The 26,532-nt window shown below is 44.0% G+C and overlaps 1 protein-coding gene across 5 annotated transcripts in view; it reads left to right on the top strand.

Moving 5' to 3' along the window:
* Positions 1-26,532, top strand: part of Sfmbt2 (Scm like with four mbt domains 2) — a 212,487-nt gene that overhangs the window by 171,412 nt on the left and 14,543 nt on the right. For all 5 annotated transcript variants that reach the window (XM_021723043.3, XM_005320295.5, XM_040276603.2 and 2 more), the window contains 5 exons: positions 850-920; positions 2,543-2,682; positions 14,656-14,765; positions 24,497-24,672; positions 26,345-26,511. In XM_021723043.3, coding sequence (XP_021578718.2) covers positions 850-920; positions 2,543-2,682; positions 14,656-14,765; positions 24,497-24,672; positions 26,345-26,511 — 664 coding nt within the window. The remainder of the gene's footprint in view (positions 1-849; positions 921-2,542; positions 2,683-14,655; positions 14,766-24,496; positions 24,673-26,344; positions 26,512-26,532) is intronic.

Genomic DNA, 26,532 nt, shown 5'->3' with positions numbered 1-26,532 from the left:
CAGCTGTGTGGTTTCCATGCGGGCCAGCCTGAGCGTCCCTGTGAAACCTGTCTCAGTTCTATGTTTCAGAAAATATATTTATTTGCTATCTTTTAAACTGAGCTGTCAGCCCAGCATGTTGGCCCATGCCTGTAATCCCAGCAACTCAGGAAGCTGAGGCAGCAGAATTTCAAGTTCAAGGCCAGTCTGGACAACTTTTATCAAGAACCTATCTCAAAACACAAAGTAAAAAGGGCTGGGGATGTGGCTCAGGGGTACAGGGGCCCTGGGTTCAATCTTCAGGATTGCAAAATGAGTCCATAAACAAACAAACAAACTGAACTATAACAGAGCTCTGTTAGAGTAAGCCTGTTTCACATTTTAGGAATCATCAGTTTATAGGATTTTTCTAAGTTCTCCTTTTTAGTGTGGCTGTAATTCACAGAAGTCAGAAACTCGGGGGTTAGTAGAAAGTGGTTTTCAATTAGTTACCACAGAGGAAAAGTCTGACTTTAATTAAATGTAAGTGTGTTTTTCCTCTTGTCTAATATAAAATTGAAGCTGTTATGACAGTTCTATGACAAGAGACATGCCCAGCAGCAACCCAGAAGAAACTCGTGGTCAGTGATGGCTACTCAGAGGCAGATGTGCCTCCTGCTTTTTCTGGTCATTAGAAGGATTTGAGAGTAACTTTTCTGAAAGGGTCTTTTTATCTGGTCTTGCTGGAACATTCTTACGTACACATCCTATCTTATAATGCTCTTGTCTTTGATTTCTGAAATATTCATTTTATATTCTGAGAAAACTTCAGAATGTACTTGTTTCTTCAAAAGCCTGTGACCCATGGTCGTTTGCTCTTTTTATCCACAGATCGCCATCCACAGTGCCTGTTGAGAAAATACCTCATGACCTTTGCTTATTCCCTCACCTGGACTCCACAGGTAATTGGGTCCCATCAAGGGCTTTCTGTCCCTTCCAGTTTGTAGCTGTGACTGGAGACATGCATGTATTTTTAGGTCTCCATGAGTATCTCTCAACTTTTGAGTCTATTCTCCTTTTTCTAGTACAACTCATTAACAGGTAGCTGCCTTTTTAAAATTTCTAAACTAATGTAGCTTTCCCTCTTCTCTTCTGTTCTTGGCCAATAAGCCCTAGAGAGGTCTCCCGATCTGCAGGAAAGGATCCACATGCTGGTTGGAATTAGGAGCCAGCTTAGTATGGTGTAGTATATATGGATGTCCATGCAGGACAGGAAAGCGATGAAAATATCAGCATTAGGCACTCCTTTTTTGACATTTTGTCCCAGTGTCACTTGAATTTTCACCTTAGTGATTATTCCTTAAGTCCCCACTGGCTTTTGAATTCTTTGTTAAAATCCTGAGTTTGAATAGCTGGTTGTGAGGTCTTCTGTGAGCTATTGTTTGACAGCAGACATGTTTTTGCATTGAGTAATACTTGATTAAGAATTTTGTTTTCTATGCTAAAACGAAATCCACTCTGAATTCCAGGATTAAAAACTATTTGCCACGGAAGAGTCCTATTAGTTGAACTCATCTTTGTATTGAACAGAGCAATTTTATGAGTAGACTTAACAAAAAATGTTTTTTCCTAAGGTTTGGGCAGCATAATCCTACCAAAAATTTATGTATAAATGCACTTGTGAATTTGATTTTGCCTGTGATATTGAATTCAAAATTCAGAATGATCTTAAAGGCACCATACAAGCTACGCTTTCATATTCTGCAATGGTAATTTCACTCCTTTCCTCTTATATCCAGAAGAATAGCATGTCTACCTCCTACCCATTGAGTTTTATGAAAAACAGGACTTCCTGTCACATTGCCATCCCGAATTAATAGCAGTACTTGTCCAGAAATACCGCTGATGGTGTAGCTTACCTTGGGGGCAGGAGCTGCAGTGAGAGGGAGTCTCTTAGCCAAAAGTAGAACCTCATTCTGTTTTATAAACATCAAGAAACATTAGAGTGAGAACTTATCATTTAATCACTCTACTTTTTGCTATGGCACCTTTAGATAGAGTAAAACCGACAGTGTGCCCTGTTCACTGTTGAAGTTGGAAGACTAAGAACAGGGCAGATGGAAGCCAGAGTGAGTTTCTGCTTGAGCTGTGTGATGGCTGGGTTGACATCATCGTAGTCTTTGTAGCTCTGTGTATCTTGAATGCTGCCCTGTCAATAGTGAAATTTGTGAGTATGGTGGAAAAAAATCATTGTAACTTTTAAGGTATCATTATGATTATAAAACATCCTGATGTTAGGATACCCGTGCCTCTTTCTCCAAAGAAGAAAATCATCTGTTTTTCTCCACTGTGTCACAATTTGGAACAGAGTGAGGCTCCCTAATTAGGATTCCAACAGTGCTGGCCCTGGGGTCCTGACTGTTCACAGTCCTCTTTCTGTTGTAACTCTGGAGTCCCATCAGTCAAGACCCTGGACAGCAACTCCAGGTGACTTCTGCTGACTAGCAGATCAAGCATGTGCCTCCTTGTCCCCCAAGTCCCAGAGATGAGATCCAAAGCCTCTGCTGTGTTGTCTCCCCCGCAGAAACCGTCAATGGGAAGTACTGCTGCCCGCAGCTGTTCATCAACCACCGGTGTTTCTCAGGCCCCTACCTGAACAAAGGCAGGATCGCGGAGCTACCTCAGTCGGTGGGGCCCGGCAAATGTGTGCTGGTTCTTAAAGAGGTAAAACACAGACACCATCTCGGTTGGCTTATGTGTACAGGACCTGTGGGCCCCAGGCGCGATGTGAGGAGGCCCTAGACATTTGAGTCAGTTCAGTTCTCATTTATCCAGCACCTCCTGGGTTTCATGGCAAGGGCTGACAGCTAGAGACAAATGACGTTCCTGCCCACGAAAGGCACACAGCCTAGCAGACCGCCTTTCCTCCCATGACATTTGGGAACACGTGCTTTGAGAAGACAGGAGAAGGAGTAAAGTGAGGGCTTCAGCCAAGAAGCTGGGGCTTCTTAAGGAGGATCCAGCTTGGAAAGGCACAGAGGACCTCAGGAGGCAGCCGAGAGCACATTGCTCCTCAGCCGAGTCCTTCAATGGCTCATGGGGACCTTTTTTATCCCCTTCTTCCACGGCACTTTAACGGGTCTCTGGGTACACGAGTGACATTTGTGCCATGGCTTTGTCCAGCAAAACTGGGGCCACACGTCACTGGGAAGGGGCTTCCCATTTCTCTCCTGACCTTGGGAGGTGACCTGCAGATAGAGGCAGATCCTGAGGATGTCACGCTGTGGTGCTTTAGGAATCCCAGACATTTTCTGGACTCTTTTTGCAAGTCTGTCTCTGCTCTGTATTTCTGCATGTTGGTGCTTTCTTTTGAGAAAGCTCCCTTTATTGTTGGCTCCCTTTATTGTTACTACACCCAGATGAATGTTTTTTCGTTTTGTTTAAATTTTGTGGCCACAGCAGTCCATTTATCTTGGAGCCAGGTGCTGTCTGAACTGCTGGTTCAAAAACAGACCCCCTCTGGTCTCTCTCTGGGTTTCATGTTATTACTAGGAGATGATGTGAAGCAAAGGCATGCCAACTGGAAGGGATTTTTAGAGAGAGATGGGAGCAGTGTGGGGAGGAAGTGACAAAAATATGACAGGTGACATTTGATCTGGCTTGGACAGAGTACGTACAGTCTTCATTGTGCAGCAAAGGCAAGGTCACACGGGTGACCTTTTGACAAAGGAAGGTCAGGTATGGCTGGAGGACAGGGACTTAACTCTGGTGATAAGTAACAAATACGAAAGTGTATGTTACATTTGAACAGAAAAACAGGGGAGTCTGGCCAGCACCGTGCTTCAGTGAGCAGATCAGAGGAGGCCCACTGTGGGAGGCCTTTGAAAGCATTCTAGGCAACATGGCCTTGAAGCTCTGGGTGACAGGGACCCCTGAGAGTGACCCTATGCTGAAGCATCTTCCTTAGCCCAAGAACGTCTCTGTGGTTTCAAGTGTCATTTTCTTAAAAGAGAAATGGTCAGAGGCCATTGGTGGTCTTAGTAGTTAAAAACTTCCATATATTTTGGGAGACACGTCTGTTTCAGGGAGAATGTGGGTCCTGTGGTTCAAAGGAAACCTGTAAGAAATGGATCTATTGGGCTATTGTGGTTATTTCTGTGGGAGCATTTTGCACAGAGAATATTTGACAGGTGGTCCCATCCCTAAGAGAGCTTCCAGCCAAGGGGAAAGATGAGAAGATGAATGGAATGTGACTGGTGTGTCCCACAAGCCGTGGCAAGGGCTGGCGTAGACACCGAGATAGCATTGGGGTCACATCCAGTGAGTGGGAAAGTGACCCAGTAACCTGCTGCAGATGTAAGGCAGGTTGGAACATCGAGAGTCTGGGGGATGAAGGAACGGAAAGGCGGGAAGGACACTTTCAGCACCATGGTTGAATGGAACACCAAAGGCCGACACAGGCAGTGCCCACATCTACACTGAGAGTCTTGTGCAACCCTGGCCATTGGATGTGGCCTTTGGGCCACGCTTACTCAGCAGCAGATTGGAGCTAATTTCATTTTAATACAGCGAGGCATTGTAGATTGTGCTCATTCTGAGTAGCAAGTGGACTCCATAGATAATAGATTCATAGCTAAAGAAAAATGGTGGCCAGGCGCAGTGATACCTGTAATCCCAGTGTCTGGGGAAACTGAGGCAGGAGAATCACAAGTTCAAAGCCATCCTCAGCAACAGTGAGGCGCTAAGCAACTCAGCGAGACCCTGTCTCTAAATAAAATACAAACTAGGGCTGGAGATGTGGCTCAGAGGTGGGTGCCCCTGAGTTCAATTCTCAGTACCCAGCTGCTCCCCCACCACCACCAAAAAAAAAAAAAAAAAAAAGAGAGAGAGAGAGAGAGAGAGAGAGAATGATTATTGTGGGCAAGGGCAGCATATCCAGCACTGCTCTGGGTGTACCAAAATGGTTGTACCACTGGTTAACCCTGAATGTATACATTGGTACAGAATGAAGATCCCTGCAGTTAGGAAACTCCATCCAAAAAGAAACGAAGCCAGAATTAGGCATAAAAATTTCTGCCTCAATATGATATGGCATAGGGATGGACTGCTATCAGATCCATGCTGTCTGCCTGTGTTGGTTATGAGTGACAGGTTACAGGCACAGAAGGGGAAAATACAGTGAATGGGTGGGTTTCTTCAAAGTTGGCTGCAAGCCTGGTTGGCATAGCACATTCCAGTTGTCAACAGGAGCTCTGTTATCTGCGAGCTGTGCTAACAGACAACAGGACTTTGGCCTCAGCTTCTCTGTAGGGGCTGGCCATTTTAATTTAATAAATGATTTTTTCAAATCAAAAAATAGTTACTCCTCATCAATTCTCTGATGGGTGCCAGCAACCAAACTTAAAAGCCAGGCCAGAGCAGTTTTCTGATGACAAAAGTGGTTTTTTGCTGATGTTTAGAAAATGCAAGCAGCAAGAAGAAAGAAAGAAAAAAGCAAGCGCTTGCTTCAGTTCTGTGAGTTCAAGAAAAATATAAGTTCCATCAAGCCAGTATTTATGCTAATGCTCTTCCTTCAGCACCAGAACCTCTGTGTAGCTTCAGATTCCATTTTGTTTAAAGAAAATGAGGTAATTGAAGCTAAGTCAGAGTACGTTGTTTTTCTGGGCCATTGATGGTATTAGAAATTTAAACACTTTTGTTTCTTCAGAAAATGTAAAGTGAGGGTTGTTTCCCTTTCCCTCTGCATGGTCTGCTAGAGCTAGATAACGTCTGTGGGCGGGATGCAGAGTGCTCTCTGGAGAGGTTGGCCGCAGGCTGTGAAGTGAGGTCTGAGCTCCATCTGAGAGAGCCATGTGCTGGAGAGGAGGAAGCTCCTGACACAATGATTGCCAAAGTCTCTCATGTGTGTGAGACTTGAGTGAGGTCTGGACGGAGCCAGAGGTCAGTCCATGTCTGGCCTCCATTCTAGAATGGGTGCCTCGAGAAGAGGTAGGTGACCCGTGAGAAAGTGGAAACAGAGTCAGTAGATTGTCCAGTCAGCTGTAGGCATCTCCTATGAATGAACTCAGGTTGGAGCACTTGTCCCTCAAGATCCGAGACATTTAATGAGATGTGTGGGGCCAGGCTCATGGAGGGTGGGGCCTCTTAGGTATAGATGTCAGCGATGATGTTTATCATAAACCAAACCTGCAGGCTCAGTGGGATCATTGCCGTCCATTTCCATCCCAGATCCTTCTTCTCTCATGCCCAGGGTGTCAGGGTCCCCAAAAGATGGACAAACTATTTACCTGTGTAGGATCATGAGATTTGTTGCATCATGTGACAGTGGGGGCATGGGGGGTGCGTATCATTTCAATTCAAGCAGGGAGTCTGAGGAATCCTTTTCCATGAATTGAGCTGGTAGCTGCTCTGTAACTGTGCTTTTGGGCAGCCTGGGTTCTGGAATCTAAGAAAGGAACATCTCTAGGGGAAAAAAACCAACAAATTTTATGTTTTGATTCAGTCAGCTTTTCCATTGCTGTGACCAAAATACCTAACTAGAACAACTTTGGGGGAAAAGTTTATTTGAGGCTCACATTTTCAGAGGTCTCAGTCCATAGATGGCTGACTCCATTGCTCTGGGTCTAAGATGTGGCAGCCCAGAGGAGAAAAACTGCTCAGCTCATGGTGGGGTCAGGAAGCAGAGGGGGTGGGGAGGGTGATGGGGAGGGCTTCCAGGGATATATGCCCTTCCAGGACCCACACCGAGTGACTCACTCCTCCACCACATCCCACCTGCCTATAGTTACCACTCAGTCCATTCAAACCAGGACGAACCGATTGGCTTACAGCTCTAGTAATCTAATCACTTACCTCTGAATAGTCCTGCATTAAGAAGAACCTTGGGTGGACACCTCATATCCACACCATAATGCATTAACACCTGGTGATCTTTTTTTCCCCCCCTTCTTTCTGGTACTTGACAGAAGGCTTAGAAGAAAGATATGGACCCTGGACACACTGGAAACTTGGAAGTGATGAGCTTCTGTGAGCACATCCCTTCCTTCCAGTTTAAGGTTTCATCCCAGTTAGTGAAGATCATCAGAGAGGCTAATAAAATCTGCAGATTTAGTTATAATCGAGATTTTGAGTTTGACAGGGGAGAAGGATAAGACAAAAAAGTGAGACTAGAATGTGCTTCTGCTGTGCTGAGGCAGGAATCTTGTTCCTGATGGAAAAGATATGCAGATACACAGTACCTCACACTCTTCTACCTCATCCACTCAATTATCGTTTACATACCTATCTTCTATTATATATATATATGTAATATATATAATATATGTATATATATATATATATATAGAGAGAGAGAGAGAGAGAGAGAGAGAGATTAATGCATCTGTCTGTATCATCTGACTCTCCAGCCATCCATCATCTACTCCATCATTACTATCTATCATCTACTTACCTGTCTACCATTTATCTATCTATCATCATCATCTATCATGTGTCTCATCTATTTCTATATATCTGTCCCTATCCTCAGTCTACTACTGATTGTGTCTTCTTAGAGTCACTTGGATACCCTCATCAGCAGCCTGGTCATGGAATGCACAAGTGTAGACAGGACACATTAAGTTTTTCTAGGTGTTTAATAAAATAGGTTCTAGTAAACTAGAACTTTAACTTTGCAAAAAGTGACCATGGAAACAATTCATTGCTGAGAGTGCTGGTCTGAGATGTCAGCGTCAGGGTGGCTGTTCTGGTACTTGGTTTTTCATCTCTGTGTCTCTGCTGCTTTGATCTTCCTGGCTCTGCAGAAAGTGCAGGAGAAGGTGACGTGGGGACTGCAGGAGCCACTGCTGGCCAATACGTATTGCATTGTGTATACAGATACACACTACCTCACATTCTTCTACATGTGTCTTTTCATGTATCTGCCACCTCTCCAGAGCTTTAGATACTAAGGTGTTCAGTCAGTCAGCATCTAGCAGACAGTTGCTGACTCTCAGACCATCCCAGATGCCTCTCTAGCTCTGCAACCCAGCGGTGAGTAAGATGTAACCCAGTGGTTCATGCATCCATTCACCCTCCTGGACCTCAGTGATTCTGTGCCAGGCTCTGTGCTGGAGCCAGGGGTCGTGGTGAGCAAGACCTTGGTCTCTACCTCTGTGGACCTCCTGCAGATGGGAGGGGCTTACTGCTTCCCTGCTCATTCACACAAGCCCATGTACCTACGTATATACTGGTGGAAATCAGAGTGGTCATGTTAGAACAAAGACCTCAGTTCTGTATCATCCAGGGTTCTTAGAGCAGTTGTGGGCTCTTTTTAAAATCCGGAGTTCAGTGCTATTTGGTGCTTTGACAAGAAGCCGAGGATGGAAGTTGGCTTCTTGGAGAAGCACCCCTTACTGGTCCTCCTCCCTTGTTCAAGTCTCCCTCCAGCAAGCTTCACATGCTTCATATTGCTGGTTTTGTCTTCCTCCCGCCTGGCCCAGCTGGAGGAAGACAGGACTGTGGTGGCCCCAGGCAGAGAATGATATGACCCCTCACTCTGCCATTTTGAAGAGGTAAAGTGACTGCAGCTCTGGCTGATACCCCACCTTGGAACCTTCTAGTGGGCCTAAGCAGTTTAGAATCTGGCTTCAGTTGGTGTTTGTAGTTTATATTTCTGCCACTTGGCTCATCCTTTAAGCTATATCCTTCAATCTCTGTTTTGATTGTTTTTCCCCCAGATTTGGTTGAGTTCTTAGATAGCTTGTTTAGTTTCTCTTTCGTTTTACTTCTCTGAGCACTTTTTTTTTTTTTTTTTTTGGAGGATGGCTCTCTTTTTAACTTTTAACTAGAAAGCCCTTCATGTGGGAACCCAGAGAGCAGCAATCTGAAGCAGCCTTCTCCGTGTATGGAAATGTGGAGGAGGATGGCTGTCACTCCTCAAGGTAGCCATGTGTCTGTCAGTGGAAGGGAGGGAGAAGGTACTGAGGTAGTAGTAGTTGTGGTCTCACACCAGGGAACTTTCCTGGGAATACTGGACGGAGGAAATGTCTTGCCTAGCCGACACCCCATTCAGTCAGAATCCAACACAGATGCTCACATGCCTCTTGAAAGTCTTGTTTCTGTTGCTGGTGTCTTAAGTTTATGCTGGACATTAGCTAATCCATTAAGAACAATGTGCCATGCTCGTGGGCGCACGCCAAGGGTAACACATGCATGGTCTGTGATAATGCCGGATAATGTCTGCAAAGTTGGTGAAAGAAAAGGGCAGCAGAGTTTTTACTGTTATGGCTCTTTATTATTTTCCCACAGAGAAGACAAGTTAGACTTGTTGAACTTTCTCATCACCCCCAGAATGGGACTTGGTAGTGATGAAAATCAGTGGCAAGTGATACCTCCTGGATCTCCATTCACATGGATCAGATGGGATCAAGTAAATTCTTGCAGTGAATTAGTTTTTAGATGAACAGAATGGTTTTATCTAATTTCTGGGACCATGTTGAAATTCATTGAACAAACTCAAAAACATAGTCTCTTGGGGACCTCCTATTGTCACTTGTATTATGGCTGCTCTGAATTCAGCAGTATTAAGTCTCTGGTTTCTGCTTATGTTCTAGTGAGGGTGGGTGGAAAACAAACCAGTAAGCAATATTATGAGAGGACTGGAAATGCCATCTGGGATGATGCCATTGTGGGGCCACATTCAAGGGAGGCCTTTCTTTTGGGGGACTTTTTGAGTTCTTTTTGAGTATAGAAGGGCTGTAAGGATGTTTTAAGAACATTAGTCAGCTTTCTGTCACTGTAACAGCACCTGAGATAATCAGCTTAGAAAGAAAAAAGGTCTATTTTGACTCATGGTTTCATATTTTCTATAGACTGTGAGGTTCTATTGGATTGAGTACCAGGGAGGACGAAGGAGAGCAAAGAGCCTATGGGTGTAGTTGATTCTGAAGGATTTTACCATAAGAGGGAGTAGAGAAATGAGGTGGGTGAGATAGATAAGGAATGAAGGGGAACTTTTTTATTGGAGAAGGGAATGTTACTGCACATTTACACATTAAGGGAAATGACGCAGTGGAGAGGAGCACAGTGGCCGTGCAGGAGGGGAAGGTGTCCTAGTCATCTTGGGATGCCATAGAATCTCAAGACTGGGTGGCTTAGGCAACAGATATGTCTCTGCTGAAGTCTGGAGTGTGGAAGTCCAAGATCCGGTGCCAGCATGGTTGGGTGAAGCTGATGTCACCAGGCATGCTTTCTCTCCAGGGGTAGGGGCTGCCCATGGGGTCATCTCACAGAGAGCACTAACAAGGTGGAGAGCAGAATGTCTAAGGCAGTGGCGTTCTAGATCAGGTAAGATGTGTCAAATATCATTATTATTAAAACTTTAGGGCTCAAAGGTGAGAGGAGAGATGAGTGTGATGGCAATCCTTGGGTAGTTTGGGGAGTGGATTCAGTGCAGCAACACCAATCCTGGGTCATGCCCAGGCAGCAGTCAGTGTTGGAGAGACAAAATGGAAACACCCTCTTTTAGGAAGTTTTCTTTTTAAAACTATCTTGCTTTTCTCTGACATCATCAGAAGGTATGTTGGGCAGAAGGAGGTTCCTCTTTTATCTCATAAGCACATCTTCCTTCATTTCCATGGCCAGGAGTTGTAAGGCCAGGTCTCAACAGCACTGTTGAGGAAGTAGGCCTTGACCCACGGTAGGGTGAGTGCCACATGACTTAGGGGAAAGGGGCAGCACCGCAGCGAGGCTTCCAACCCCCCAACTCTGCTTTCCCAAAGGAGCTACTTTTAAATTAGCGTTCTCCACTTACATGTGGTTACGGAAATAAAATCTCTACAGTTCACACCAGGTGAACCAAGTGCGCGTCTTTTCTCATTTCATCCCTCTTGCAACTTCCCACCTAAGATGCCCTTCTGCAGGGAAATGCCCTCTAGGGAAATATGGCTGAAGAAGCAGAGTATTTCTTTACTATTTGACTTTAGAAATTTTTTTTCCCCATAAAATTAGCTCCATTCCCTCTGATTTTGAGGTTGAAAAGAGAAAATCTTTTGGGTCCATGACAGCCTTTGATGTATCCTGATTTCTGCAGAAAGCTTGTTTTTATAACTATGGCCCCTGGAAAGCAGGGAAGGCCCATTGAAAGAGTAGAGGCTCTTTTGGGCTTGTTCCTTTCTGACTCTTCAAGAGAAAGAATATTTTCTGTCATGTTTCCCTGCCTCTAAAATCTACTCCAAAGAGACCTGTCCCCGTGGTCACTACAATTCCATCTATAGATACAAATTTGCAGGCTGGGAATCTTACCCATTCAGTCGTCTCACTCCAGCTGCGGGAGCCATATTTGTGTTTCAAAGTGTGTTTCTGACTTAGACACATAAAGAAATTACTTTCTAATAAATGGTTACCTGTACTTTGAATCATTGAAACTTTATAAGATCTCATTGAGGTTGGAGATCTCAAACTTTTGGTGTTCTATGAGCTTTCATGAGAGGGAAAATGGAAAGAAATCATGAGGCCACAGAATTTCATAAGATGAACAGGAAAAAAAATCCCATTCCACTTGTGTAGACTTTTCAGTGGTGACACTGCACAGGGAAGGGAGTGTGAGGGGACAGGAGGTTCACATTTACAGGGTGGCTCAGTCAGCTGAGCATCTTCTGGGTGCTTGTTTCTTGCCCTGTGGAATTACCTGCAACAACACCCAAGCCTGTGCTCCTGGGCCTCCTTCCCCCTCATTATCCTGCCCTCTGCCCCATACTCCCACCACCCCCACTTTCTAAACACATTTCTGAGCCTGGTTGAGCTAAGGCAGGGGAACCAGGGGTATGGAGGGTTGGCCCTCTGGAGACACTGTGGGGTTACTCAGGTCCAGAGAGATGGAGACCACTGCCTAGATTTGCTCATGAAGTTCTTGGGGCCCTTTTCCAAAGCCTTGTGTGTGTGTGTGTGTGTGTGTGTGTGTGTGTGTGTGTGTGTGTAGAGCTGGATTTGGGTAAGTTGAGAATTGAAGAATTACCATACAGACTATTTTTTTGAGAATTTTTTTTCTAAAAATGAGAGTTATAAAAACCTCAAGGAACTTCTAAGGAGAGTTTATTTCCAAAAATGCAGGACTAGAAACAGATTCAAGTGGAAGGGCCAGGAGAGAGTGAGAAAATAGAGATATGGGTCAATGAGGAGACTGCTCACAGCCAGAAGAGGACTACCCTTGAGCATCTTTTGTAAGCCAACATGGTACCTTGTGTAATTCCCATAATAACCCTGTGAACTGGGCAGGGGCAATGCCCCATGTACAGGTGAGGAAAGTCAGCTAAGCATCTTGCCCAAGGACCTGTAGCATCTAAGGGGCAGAACTGTGATATGATCCCAGATCAGTTCAACTAGAAAGATTATTGCTTTTCCATTGTAACCACTGGGGGAACTTGGTTTTAGAAGTCTGCTCTGGCCACACTTCTCGAGCTCCAAGAATGCAGCGAGGCATTGCTGTCTAGTGTGACTTTCCTCTCTGACTTGCTCACGTTGGTTTATTGGGTATACTCTTCGATGCTCACACCCAGGGCTCTGTAGGTTGGGGGCAGGCTCCCTGCGACTCCCTGATCAAGAGTGTGTTGAATTGTATCTCATGCTTTGCAAGGTGCAATGGTTCACTCAAGCTCCAGATAGTGACAGCCACTGCCTGCTTGGTTCTTTTCGTGGGAAACTACAATGCCCTCAAGGTGTCACATACCTGCAAATAACACAGCTCACAATTCCCATGTTTTATAGAGACCTTGTTGAATTTGGAGGTGAGTGATGTGATGTCAGGAAAAGCCGTGGGAAAAAATATTCAATATCGAATGCTTTTTATAATTTAATTGCTGCCTGTTCCCAGGCTGAATTGAATTCTGGCAGACGTGTTCTTTTCATAGTCACAAAATACATTGCGATATGCAGCAAATAAAATGTAGCTCTGGGGTTTTCTCTGCTAATCACAATGAAAAGAATCTGGAAATGTTATTGTCTGTTGATAAACACTTTGTGCATTCTTGCAACCAGTTCTAATTAAATTTATCTTAAACTCAGTTTCTTAAATTGTACAGACAATGAAGAGAATCAGATGATTATTCTAATACAGAAGACATAAACTCACCCAAACTGCCTGTACTGCCTCGTGGCTTTTCAGTGCCTTGGCGTAGTCCTGCCTTGGATGAGGGAGCCCTTGGAATAGGGCACAGTGCCCAAGGGGTCTGAGTTCCCGTTCTCTTCATTAAAGAAGCACATTGAAGATTAACGGGAACATCTATCTCCTCAAAGCCTGCTGTTGGGACTCTGAGATTGGAACTGCCTGGTCTTTCTGGGAGCCCCATAGTGGGCAGGGACCACATCCTTATTTCCTTGAACTTGGAACTTGGGAATGAGGGGAATAGGATAATAGGATAATGAAGGGGAATAATGAAGGGGAATGAGGAGGCGCAGGATACTAGATGGTCCAGACTACCTTTGAAAACACCCACTTCTCCAAGAGAATTGTCCTAGTGTTAGATGTACACAGATTGAGCCAGGATTAAATGGATTTCAAATGATTCCTTACCCTCCCTATAGGTGTCTGAAGTCTCTCTGGAAGTGTTGGCCTAAGCGTATTGTCTCAGTTTCATTGGTTCCTTATGAAATACGTCTTTTAAAAATAAAATGAAATCTCCATGACCTATCCTAGTGAAAATACTCCTGTTGAAGAATAATGAGCTGCTTTTTGGAGGAGATGTTCCATTTCTCCACAGCCAGAAGAGTTAAAAACACCTGCCCCCGTCTTGAGCCATTCTCATTTCCTAGCCAGAGGGATTGGATGCAGCATCCTTACTTTCTTTTTTAAAAAACTTGTTCTTTTTAGTTATACATGACGGTAGAGTCTATTTCGACATATTTGTACAAAATGGAGTATATCTTATTCTAATTAGGATCCCAGTCTTGTGGATGTACATGATGTGGAGATTTACTGTGGTGTGTTCATATGTGTATATAGGAAAGTTATGTCAGATTCCTTCCACTGTCTTTCCTGTTCCTTTCTCAGTTCCCTTCCCTTTGTTCCCCTTTATTTAATCCACCGAACTTCTATTCTCCCCACCCCCTTGTTGTATGTTAGCATATACATATCAGAGAGAGTATCTAAACTTTGGCCTCTTGGGATTGGATTATTTCACATCTCTAGCCATTAGAGAAATGCAGATTAAAACTACACTGAGATTTTACCTCACTCCAGTCAGAATGGCAATTATCAAGAATACAAGTAGCAATAAATGTTGGTGAGGATGTGGGAAAAAAGGTACACTTATACATTGTTGGTGGGACTGCAAACTGGTGTAACCACTCTGGAAAACAGTATGGAGATTCCTCAGAAAACTAGGAATGGATCCACCATTTGACACCTTGGTATGTATCCAAAGTAGTTAAAATCAGCATACTACAGTGATGCAGCCACATCAGTGTTTATCGCAGCTCAATTCACAATAGCTAAGCTATGAAACCAACCTAGGTGTCCTTCAACAGATGAATGGATGTGGCACCCTTTCTATCTCTGTGTGTGCGTCAGCTCAGCGTTAGCCTACAGTGTTCTATCAGACTTGGTCACAGCACTTTAATGGGGTGTTGGGTGAACACCTTTGAAGTGTCAGGGTATGGCCTTCTTTTTTCAACAGGAATGCCCACGATTGCACTTCATCGAGGGTGTCTTTTCCCCAACAGGTTCTTAGCATGATAATCAACGCAGCCTACAAGCCTGGAAGGGTGTTAAGGGAATTGCAACTGGTGGAAGATCCACACTGGAATTTCCAGGAGGAGACGCTGAAAGCAAAGTAAGTGCTCTCAATCCTCGGGCACAGGGTTCTGCTAATTTGCTGCCACTTTGCCTGCTGTTGTGAAACCTGGCATTTCTCATTTTGATGTATTTTATAGAACTGGAAACAAACCCGAGGACCATCATTCTGTAGTTCTATGTGCTACATACAGATTTATTGGTGGTTTTGCTGTATTTTATAGTTGCCTTACGGCTTAGGATTTCTAAGTGAAACAGGAATTTGCTTACATAATTTTTTTTAATGTTACACACTCAAAATATATATTAATTGCATTTCTGAGCCCAGATTATTTGTTCATAGGAGAAACAATTACAAAGAAAGGATACTTCTTGTCATGTTCATTAATAGCTTTTAATATTTGATATTATGCAGAGTTTGTACCAAATGCAAGGGCGCTCTACTCTGGGATTTGAAGATTTTTAAAGATAAAAGGAACTGATTTATCTATTTAATTTGACTTTAATTAAAGTGGCAGTCGGCTCTGGGTTGACATGTAGTTGTGTAACTTTCCTTTCTTTGGAAGCAGGCTAATTGGAAAGGTGAGATTTTTGCTTTGTTTAAAGTTTCTTGACCTCTGAAAACAAGAGCAGAAACTGTATCAATGTGCTTGAACTTGGTTATTGAGAAGTTCATAGAAAAGATTGATTTCTTAAGGTAACTTAATGTTCAATAATTACTTGGAGTTGTCAGGGCTTTTAATAATCATTTATGGTTTTCCGATAGAGAATATCTTACTGGTTGATTTCTCTTTATAGTGTCCTAAAATATCATTGATATATAGTATTTAGGAAATGATGCTTCTTTGGAAGAATGAGCCACTTTTTGATGGCTCTAGTATATCTATCTAAGTTTAAACAAGGTGCCTGCCACATTTATAGCGAAAACTGTGGAATTCTTCATAATTTGACAGCCAAGATGGTTTTCTTGGTAGTGAGCTCGCTGTATCTCCCCATTCCTTCTCAGTCACCCACTCTGTATTCCCAGTGTCTCTGTAGAACAGCTCTATCATTTTAGGTTCTGCAAAAGTCAGGTAAGGGCTAGTGGGACTGCCAAATCACAAAGGCTACAAGGGTATGCATACATAAGGTGAGGGCTTATAAAGTGGCAGTGAAAGGTATCACTGCATGACACCATCCCTTCCTTACTGAGAGACTCATATGAGCCTTGTCTATAGCTCAGAGAAAACCAAGTACTTTCCTGTCGAGTATTCCTTTCTCTCTTACTTTCTAAGGGAGTCACCAGCCACTGAAGCAGATTTTCTCCTAAGGATTTTTCAGTGGTGAAGGTGGAGATCTTAATCAAGTATTCATACATAAATTCTTTCTTCTTGTTTCAAGTCTCTTCTGTAGGGTTCGGTGCAGTCCAGACACACCTAAAGGATATGGTAAATAGTGAAAGCACAAAGATCTTCCATTCCACGAGAAGCTCTGCTCCTAAATCAGCCAGAAACTTGCTCCAGACACCATAGTGACAGGGAGAGTTCATTTCGCAAGTGTCGGCACTTATTTTTATGTGACCAGGTCCATCAGAGCTTTTATTAAATCCAGCCTGATACAATCAAAACAGACGCGGTGAAATCCAGCTCTGCTGAATTGTAAAGGCGACGTATTACCTATCATATCGGAGATGACAGGAAGTTTCATAGCAGAATCTTACGTAGCAACTTATAATGAGGAGATGTCTGAATGGGGTTTCGACTGTGTGATCCTAGCAGTGTTTCCCAGCAGCTGCTAATGATGACAGGTTTACAGTCAGCAGGGGCCTTCCTGTGACAACCCTGCATGTTGAGCCACCTCTTTCCTTCTGATGGAAAATGACAACATTTTAGATCGTGACAACTTTGCTCTTTTCTTTGGTGCAAATGGGAGGAGAGCCGAGCTGGCTTCTTCCCCTCCAAGCAGAGGCAGAGATGTTTTCTGTCATGAATAAATTAACTGAGCAGAGGGGCAACCTGCATTTCAGGCAGCTGTTGTCTTAGTGGGTCATGAGAGCTGAACTGTAATGTTTCAAGGAGTGTCTTCAGGAAGCCAGGGCCTGAGGACAGTCTAAAGGGCAGCGTGATTGCTGTCTTTTAATGTCTGGGACTGTTGATGGATTTTTCCTTTAAAAAAAAAATTACTTGACAAGGTGCCTTTGAAAAGGTTTTGACCTGCAAATGTAATAAAAACGAACACTGTCATGGATGGTCGTCTTTGGCGTTTGGCTTCTATTTATCCAAGCAACCATACCTTCCCTGGTACGAAGGAAACTATTGCAGTATTTGAATGTCATTCATGTTAGCTTTGCTTTGCTGTGACCAAAATACCTGAAAGGAACAACTTAAAGGGGGCACAGTTTATCGTGGTTCATGGTTTCAGAGGTTCTGTCCATGGGCAGCTAACTTCATCCTTCTGGGGATGGGGTGAGGCAGAGCATCATGGTGGAAGAGCATGGAGCAAGAAGGCTGCTCAGCAACAGGAAACAGAGAGAGAGCAAGGTGCCAAGGACAAAATATACACCCCAAAGACAAACGCCTCATGACCTACTTCCTCCATCCACACCCTAACCGCCTATATTTACCACCCAGTACCGTAGTCCTTTCAAATTATTAATCCACCAGTGGGTTAATCCACTGATTATGTCACAGCTCTCATGACTGATCATTTCACTTATTGCTATATTCCTGTGTTGTCCCACACATGAGCTTTTGGGAGATACCTCGCATTCCAAACCATGACAGTTTTTAAGGAAGAACTCTCTCATATCATTAGTCCTCAGCATGGATCGGAAAGCAAAAATGTACTAGCTGTAGTGCAAAAGGAAAAATGGGTTCTGTGTAGTTCTGAAGAAGAAATTTTCCTTCTTTCTGATGAATCTGGGTTTTCTAAATTGACCTACAATATTTTGAATTTAGGAGAAATCTAGGCTATACCTTAGGGGGATTTTAAAAAACCCTTCCAGCTCCATGCATCTAGAGACATTTTAGTGTTTTCCAACATGTTATAAAATCTTCTGAGGAAGAAAAGAAGACCGGGTTAGCTGTGCTTTAAATGCTTTTGAGCATGAAAGCCAGGTAAAGGCCTAACAGATTTTTCCAGTCCATTGTTACAGATATTCAGACTATTTAAAAAGAAAATGTGCTGGTTATCATTTCAAGTAAATTAGACTTCATTGTCACTTAGGCAAGGAGATAAGGTCAGATTTTTACTTAAAAATCATCTCAAGACGAGACATGGTAAGCTCTGGAAATATTTGGTTTCTTCCTTTTTGTGAATATTGGCTAATTTTGTATGTACTTTTGTTTATTTGCCCTTTCTTTGGCCTTTACTCAGGCCTATATTGTATGAACAGTGAGATGTAACAATGGCCTTAAAGTGATTTGTGTGAAAAGTATTCCTCACCTGTTCCTGTGGGCTCAACTGGCTCAGATGGTATGGTTTGCTCCCCTGGAAACCTGTACGGTGAACTTCAGGTGAGGTGAGCAGGGGGACCGGTTCTGATGGAAAAGCAGGCAGTTCCCTGTGTGTGTCCTTAAATTCTTCTGGTTATGGCACAGTATGTCTGGGTTCAAACTCAGATCGGTTTAGGAAGTTCTGAATGAGTCTCTCCTAAAATAAACACCATGAGGCTGAAAAGCCAGAGGCACTGGAGTGGGAAGGTTAAGAAGAGGAGACCATGAAGTCGAAGCTCTATTCTGAAGGAAGTCAGAACCAGGCCTCTCCCCCCATTCCCGCAGGGTTAGTAGAGGTCCCTTTTTTCCTTAGCTCTTTCTCCTATTGGAGGATGTGAACTCAGTGGGAGAACTGGCCTCGACCTCCGCTCCCTCACCCCATCACTACCTGGGAGGTCTTGCCAATCGCTCCTGATAAGGGGTCATCCTAAAGATGAACGATGGAACCCAGGCTGGACTGCAGTTGTCCCCCTGGACTGTGCTGTCGCTTACGAATGGATCCTTATCTCATCCACATTGGTAGGAAGGAGAGGAGACTATTCAACCTGCCACTCTTTCTCTGCCCCCTCTATTCTGCCATGTACCCTCCTGCGTGGAAATAAATGCCTACTTTGGTTAGGACATCCTTATTGATATCAGGGAGGGGAAACCTTCTCTTGTACCCTCTTAGGTTCAGAGACTGCAATCCCCTGGATTAAACTGGCAACAGAGGCAAGGGGGGTGGTGGAGGGGGTTGAACACTCAGGAGCGGGTCAAAGAGGCTGTTAGAATCAGGAGTGTCTGGAGCGGGCAGAGAAGGCTTCTCTGCAAGAGTAAACAGAGTTCTTTGAGAAGGAGAAATTGGGTAAGAGAACCAATGGGAGATAAGAAAGTGCGAGATAACGCTTGTTTCTGCAGGTGTGAGTGGGCTCTTCATCTTTGTGGCCATGGAGTTTCTCCAGACAGGGGGTTGTGGTGGGTCTACTCCTGCTGTCTCTCTCTGAGTAGAAGCTGCCCCAAAGAGGGGATTTATGGTCATCCTCATTCCTCAGAAGTTTTTGCTGTCAGATAACAGAAGCTCCCAGAAGGCCTCTTTTTCTGTATCTGTCAGCTTAAATAATCTGTCTAGTTACTCTGGGGATCCAAGTGGGGTCCCCACATGGACCAGGGTCAGCCGCAGCATTTCCTTATGTGCCCAGTTTATAGTGAAAGAAGATGATTTTCCTGCTTCCAGAATCCTCCAGAACCTCAGAATGCAAATGTGCTAGGAAGAGAGAGTAGAGGATCTTCTAAAAAATGGGGCAGGAGCTCCTGTCTGAGGACTGTCAGGCATAAAGAGTCTCCTAACAGGATGCCTCCCCTCCTCCTGTCCTTTCTGTTCTCTTGCTAAAGGCATCATTTCCAACCCCATGATCCTTTGTTTCTTGCGTTTTCCTTCCTCCTTTGGAGATGATTTTCACGCCAGGCAGTCCTCTGGTCAGGTCTCTTAATATCCTCCCCCTGTCTCCTCCTCCTCTGAGGTCTTGGAATATGTGCTGTGAATGTTTCTCTGCACACTGCCGTGTGGTGGGTGGCCCACAGTACATGGGGGTAGTATCAGTATGTGGTTTGGGGTTGTTCTCTGCGCATGTCCTGCTTACAAAACCAAGTGTTCATTTGAATTTTACAGAAAAATCACAAAACACAGAATAAAGGTACTGTTCTTTCCTCCTGATCAGCTTGAGAATAAATTGCGTTAAGCCATCATATCATCCCCCAAAACCTAGTCATATATTCCTTACTAACCAAGGCATATCACATAAGAAGGGCCGCAGTCTTTGGTGCCTCTTTCCTAGTGGCACACTGTTCACATTTGTCTCATCCCTCTGATGTTTACTTTGATCATTTAATTAGTGATGTCTACACACTGCTCCAATTTGGAGGTCATCTGTGGGGAGATACTTGATGTTATGCAATGATGCCATTCCCTGCAAATTTCCAGCTCATTTGTTACTGCCTTGGTGTAATTGGTAGATTGCTGTTTACCAAGTGTATTATCCTCCATTAGTATCATGTCTTATTTTGATGCTCAGATTGCCTTGGATTTGCCTAGTTGGAGCCACCTGTACCTGTTTTGTTTTTGTTTTTGTTTTTTTTTTTTGGTCCTTTCAGCATGCCTCTGTCATTCTTTGATATGCTTTTTCTTTCTGACCCAACAAGATATTCAGAATGTATCTTCTTTCCTGTCCCCAATCCTGGAATTAGCCATTTCTTCAAAGAGCCTGATTTTTCCCTGTGGCCTTGTGGTGGGGGCGTTATTGTCCGGGGATTGGTAGAAAATAGCTTCTAGAACCTAAGACCTGGCATTAGCTACGCTCACTGCTCTTAGGGTGTCGCTGCTGCCTGGTTCTGGGAACAGAGCTAGGGTGTTGATGTGCATGTACCTACTAACCCTTGCTGGAGTCAGGATCCCATCCAGGTTCCAGTCCCCACCCAGCATGCCAGCTTCCTGTTAGCCTTTTCTTTTTCCATATTTGCAGCTCTTCTCCTGGAGGTGGAAACCTGGCTCAGGCCAGCTTCAATGGACTTGTTTAGTTTTTACTTCCTCAGGCCCAGATCATCCCAGTGGACTCTGCCTGCATGCAGATGGCCTCCTCTCCATGTGTGGCCTGCTTTCTGCCTGTCACAGGCTGGGTGCCTCCCACACGGGCTGCACTGCCCTAAAGAGGTCCTTGGGACCCACTCCTTTGAAAAGGGACAAGAGGCTGTAGGGTTGGGCAGGTAGAGTGTCAGCTGAGGCAGGTCCTAAAGGGGCTACACTGAAGGCTGTCTGTCTTTGATGGGAGGGTATACTGGCCACATAGGTGGGTCCCATACCACCCGTGCACCATGACTCCTAGACAGCGTTGTGCAGGGAGGGCGGGAAGTCACCCGTCATCTGTAAGCCATGCTCTAATCTCATTTTTATTCATTAGTGGGTTTTTTCTATTCATGAGAAGTTTTACTAAAGCACTTCTGCTGAACCATCCCAAATTAAGGAGGGAAAAAGCCACCCTCTTCCCGTTTCCCACAGGCAAGTGCTCCCGTTAGGGCCTTGTGACTCAGAGGCTTGGCCAACTCAAGTATCTGATACTCTTTGAGCGCTCCTGCTGCAGTTTGACATCTGACCTGGTGTTTACATTTCTCCTGCTTTTTTATGTCTTATTATTTTATTTCTCTAAGAGACTTTAAGAATCTTGATATTGAGCTCTTTTAAACAGAGCCCTTGGACCACCAAACACGTCATGGATAAATCTGCAAGGGAAAACATACCCATTAATTCTTTGTTTCCCACAACACGGGGGGATATACAGTGTTCGCATAGTTCTGCTGGTTTGGGGGCACGAAATGTATCAAAAGCAAAAACCTCCCCCTCCCCAAAAGCAAGTCCTAGAGACCACTCCTCTGGGATAGGGATGGGGAGGTTTCTACAGTAGGATTGATAGAGGTCCAAGAAGAATCAACCGTTGTGCAAGGCCGGAGGATTTAAAGCATGATTTTATCTACAAAGCATGGCTTTTTAGTTCTTACTCCACAGAAAGTCAAGCTTGGCACATCAGAGAAGTTAAAGAAAAAGGAGGGCAGAGGTACTGGGATATGAAAGAACACTGAATAAATATAAAGTACGTTTTTTCAAGTTAGAATCTAATTTTTTTTTCCTGTTGAGACTTTAAGAAGTGATTTATTGGGGGAAAATGAGTTTTTCCAGACTCCAGAAAGACATTAAAAAAAAAAAGAAGCTGAAATACGACTTAGTAGCAGTTTTTTCTATTTATGTCTATTACCACATTGTTCTTTATGAACCGGATCAAGGTTCTTGAACTTATTTTTCACCAGTAAGTGACAGAAATGATGGTCTCCTTGTTTTAGACTCAGATTTGCACAAATTAACTTCCTGCTCTTCCTGTTGTGTCCTGTCATGGACTGCCGTGTACCTGAGTGTACCAGCGTGAGAAATGCCACAAATAGTATGTAGTGGTAGCTTTGGTAAATAACATTTGTACTAATTTTGGGGAAAACAACCAAAATCAAGAGGAATCAACTTCCGGGGTAGACCAGAAGGTTAGGTGAAGATTTGAGGTCCTTACCTTACTGGTTGGCATTGAAGGCCTACCTTGGAGGTTGATCCCTCTTGATTTTGGTTGTTTTCCCCAAAATTAGCACAAATGTTATCTGCCAAAGCTACCAACCACTATGTACTATTTTTCTACAAAATAAATTGCTCAGGATTTCAACTTAAAAATTGGGATCCACATCAAGAACAGTTTCATGGGCACAGCTGTTCTGATGCAGCCATGTCATGGCCTCTGTGTTTAGTGAATGTGAACTAATCAAAGACCAGTGGTCCATGCCAATGGGAAAGTTTACCGCTATTCTGAGCCCATGATAGCTTTAAAAACGTGTGGAAAGGTGACCGAAACTGATTTCCAAGTGCTCGTGTTTTCGGCTGGGCTTCCTATCCCGTTAAATTCTGGGTAAAGCCTCCAGGAACTGTTTATAAATCAAGAACTGTCCATTCTACCTTCTGTAGATCTGTGGCTAGTCATTGCTGATGTTTTTCTTAGGAAAAAGGTTTCTTTCCTGCAGGTGAAGAACAGCTTGCTATCTGTATCTGAATCTCAGAAGCATCTATATTCTCCAATCCCTTGTCGTGGGGAAAAGCGAGAAAGGACAACCTGGATTTGTCATTATAGTTAAACAATATCGGTTGCACTTTCCTCTGTTGCCACCAGGTCATAGGGAAGACCCTAAGAGAATATTTAAATACCATGGCAGTAAAGATGGCATCTCTGTAAGCAATGTTAGTTGGATGGTAAGATTTTCATACCCTTAATAAAATTCATTGTAGGGAAAAAGAGGTTTGAGTTTCTGGATCTCATTTTTCTGGTGCCTTGAGAAAAGTTTTGGGAAAACATCAATATTTACACTCTAGACTGTTCTTCCCCTGAAGGAAGAGAAAAACACTTAAGGAAGCCCTTAGAGAATCATTGCAGAATGTAAACCAAGAAAGGGCAGAGTGCATGGCAGGCAGTAGCCATGATCAGAGGAGAAGCAGATTTGTAGGTGACAGGCTGTCTAGGAGTCCCTGTTCTTGTCCCTCTCTTTCCTCTTGAGGTTGTATTAGCCCAGACACCATAACAGTAACCCCAGGCTCAGTGGCATAAACAGTAGACATTCATTTTCTCATATCCTGGGTGTTGGGAGGCTAAGGCGAAGGAGTCAGCCAGGCAGATGTCTGTGGATGACTGTGGATGGCCATTCTCTGTGTACATGCCTCTAGAGTCTCCTCTTCTCCTGTCGACACCAGTCCTGTTGTTTCATGGTCCATCCTCTATATGATTTAACCTTAATTTCTTTGAAGGCCCCGTTTCCAAACACAGTTGCAGTATGAGATAGGGCTTTAACATGAATTTTGGAGGGGACAGAGTTCAGTCCTTAACAAGAATGAGGTATCTTAGGTGAGGTCCTTCTGTTAAATTTACTGCTTCTTGTTCTCTCTCTTTAACTTGAAAAATGAATTTCATTATTCCTGATATACAAATAAAGACTCTTAACTTCCCAAAGACTTCAGTGTGCCCATTTTTGCTCCTGACACATAGAAGCTTTTTCTGTACCCGTTGGCCATTCCCCTGAGGCCTGTTCTGGTTCTGTGACCTCCAAAGCCATGCGCTGTGGGGCGCCCGCAGTGCCAGGAATCCTTGTGTGTGGTCTCCTCATCTTGTGACTGGGCTGCAGTTGCTGGATTTTGTTTTTTGTTTTGTTCTCATAAAATCCATTGTGTTTCTCTCCTTTTAAATGTGACCTTGCTTACGTATCACCATTCTGCACAGATGCCATTTATGAATAATGGAAATTGTCCCCCGTTTCAACAAGGTGATATGCAGTCTTGGCAAAGATGTCATTTCAGTGTTCTGAATTTACATGGTGTTTCAAAGCAGAATCATGATCCCATATACACTTGTGCTGTTCAAAAATGAAATACAGCTGCAGCAAAATATCCTTTAGATTTCATGAACTTCATTTTGAGGACCATGCTGGTTAGGTATGTATCAAACACTACTGATCTTTGGCATGAGGTTATATAGAGAACAATGAGAAGGAAGTCCTTACTGCAGATTTAGTACCATTCCCACACATTTTTAAAAAAAATATTTTTGTGAGATCGTAAGGAAGTATATAAAAGCCAATAAAATGCAAACCACACAGCATACTTTGTTATTAGAAAATGAAGTGGCTTTGGAATATGCTGGTCCTAGTAATCATTTGGTTTTACTATTGCTTTCCCTTCCTTATTTTCTAGGTACAGAGGTAAAACGTACAGGGCTGTGGTTAAGATCGTGCGAACATCTGACCAAGTAGCAAATTTCTGCCGACGAGTTTGTGCCAAGCTAGAATGCTGTCCAAATCTGTTTAGTCCTGTGCTGATTTCTGGAAACTGCCCAGAGAACTGTTCCATTCATACCAAAACCAAATACAGTAAGTACAAATGATGAAAAAAACCTAACAACATTGGTCCGTAAGCCGGAACTGCAGCATAATATAGTTGGTTTTTGATTTATTTTTAGCCTTCTGAGTAGTGTTTCATAGGAGCTGCTCTGGAAAATTGTTTTTAAGATTTGTTCTGGAAGATTCCTCTGTGTTTTTAGCCTGGCATTGAGGGAGGGATGGGGTCAATTCAAAACAAGGTGGATTGTCATCTTCAGGCTTTGGAAAAGGAGAAAGGAGAATGTGTGCACTGTCTTGGATTTTCCATAGATCACTTACTCCACAGCATCTTGTGATGCTCAGAAACCCAGATTCATCTCTTATCCTTATGCTGAGAAGCCAAAGAGGTCTTTTGATGCCTTTCTTGCAGATCCTTGTCGTGGCAGCTTCTCCCCTGGTTAGATACATGCCCAGTACTCTCTGAGGGCTACCGTAACTAGAGGATTCTGGAACAGCCGTCCCCCCCCCCTTCTTTATCCCCAGCCGCCTTTGCCTCTCCACTGTAAGGCAGGATTCAACCTGGTACCACTTTTCTGACTGGGAGGGAGCATGTGCCTCTGCCAATCCCATCTCATTCAGTGATCCTGCTGTGGGCCGACAGCCACACTCTGCCCTGTGCTTCCTGTGTCTTGGTGGCCTTCTCCATGTTGGTAGCCACTCCAGATGTCTCTCTCTCTGATATCTCAAGCCCTGAAAACAGCTTCTGAGCTCCCCAGTTCTCTGTCATCCCAGGGGCAATTGGCTCTGCCAGCCCACATTCCAGCCCCCTGCTGGAGAGGACAAGGACCCACACAGTGTGGCCAGTACTCTCTGAGCCACAGCCACCTGTGACTCATCCATTTGGGTGTGGGAACCAGGAATCTGGACGTGTCTGAGGCACTATTCAGGGTGTGATGTCCTTCTGTCTAAGCACACTCATCTGCCTTCCACTCGTGTTTCTACTAAAGCTCAGCCACGCTCTGTGGCAATGATCCCCATTTCAGTGTACCCACATGGTCTTGGGTGAGAACCCAGGTGGGTTCATGTCTTCTGCTTCCTGAAGAACTCATCTCCACAGCCTCTGACTTTTTCTGTGGCAAGAATTCACTAGGTACCAGCCACTCCTGAATGAGGAATGATGAGGGTTAAACTTAGCCTTGAATTTTAGTGTACAAACGAGCTTCCTCATATGACTGGGGAATGGGAGGGAAGGAGCAGCTATTAAAACTCAATTAAATGAAGCCGAAATGAACTTGAAAATGATCCTGGATCTGGTTTTATAGAACTTCAAAGTCTGAGATTCCTTACGTGGTCTTAGAGTGAACATTGCTACAGGCAGAACCTGAACTCCAGTCAGAGGAGCGCAGAACAGTATTTCGATGGAATCCAGAACAGCAGGAGTTGTTCAGTCTAATTCTAAGGCCCCCCAAAATGTACTGACCTCTGGTTACATTTAGTTAAACCAGGTCTGACCTCTGTAGCCTGCTTCTAAGAGGCTGAACCAGCCTTGCCCTGCCTGCTTGGGATTTGGGGCGTGAGAATGGTTTTTCTTTCCCGTCTCTCTCTCCTCCTCTCCCAATCTATCTCCTCTCTAGAGCAGTCACTTCCCCTCCTCTTCTCTTCCTTTGTCCAGATGTGTGTGTGTCTGCAGCCTAAAATGTTTTAAATCTTCTTTCTTCCGTAGCCTACTATTATGGAAAGAGAAAGAAGATCATTAAGCCCCCAATTGGGGAAAGCAGCATTGAGAGTGGACACCCAAAACCAGCCCGAAGAAGGAAACGACGAAAATCCATTTTTGTGCAGAAGAAGCGGAGATCTTCGGCTGTGGACCTAACTGCAGGCTCTGGGGAGGTACCGTCTGCTTAACTAGAA

The sequence above is a fragment of the Ictidomys tridecemlineatus genome, chromosome 10, assembly GCF_052094955.1.
Source record: "Ictidomys tridecemlineatus isolate mIctTri1 chromosome 10, mIctTri1.hap1, whole genome shotgun sequence".
In the NCBI taxonomy this organism is placed as follows: domain Eukaryota; kingdom Metazoa; phylum Chordata; class Mammalia; order Rodentia; family Sciuridae; genus Ictidomys; species Ictidomys tridecemlineatus.
Note: the sequence above shows the minus strand (reverse complement) of the source record. Positions and strands in the feature narration are given on the sequence as shown.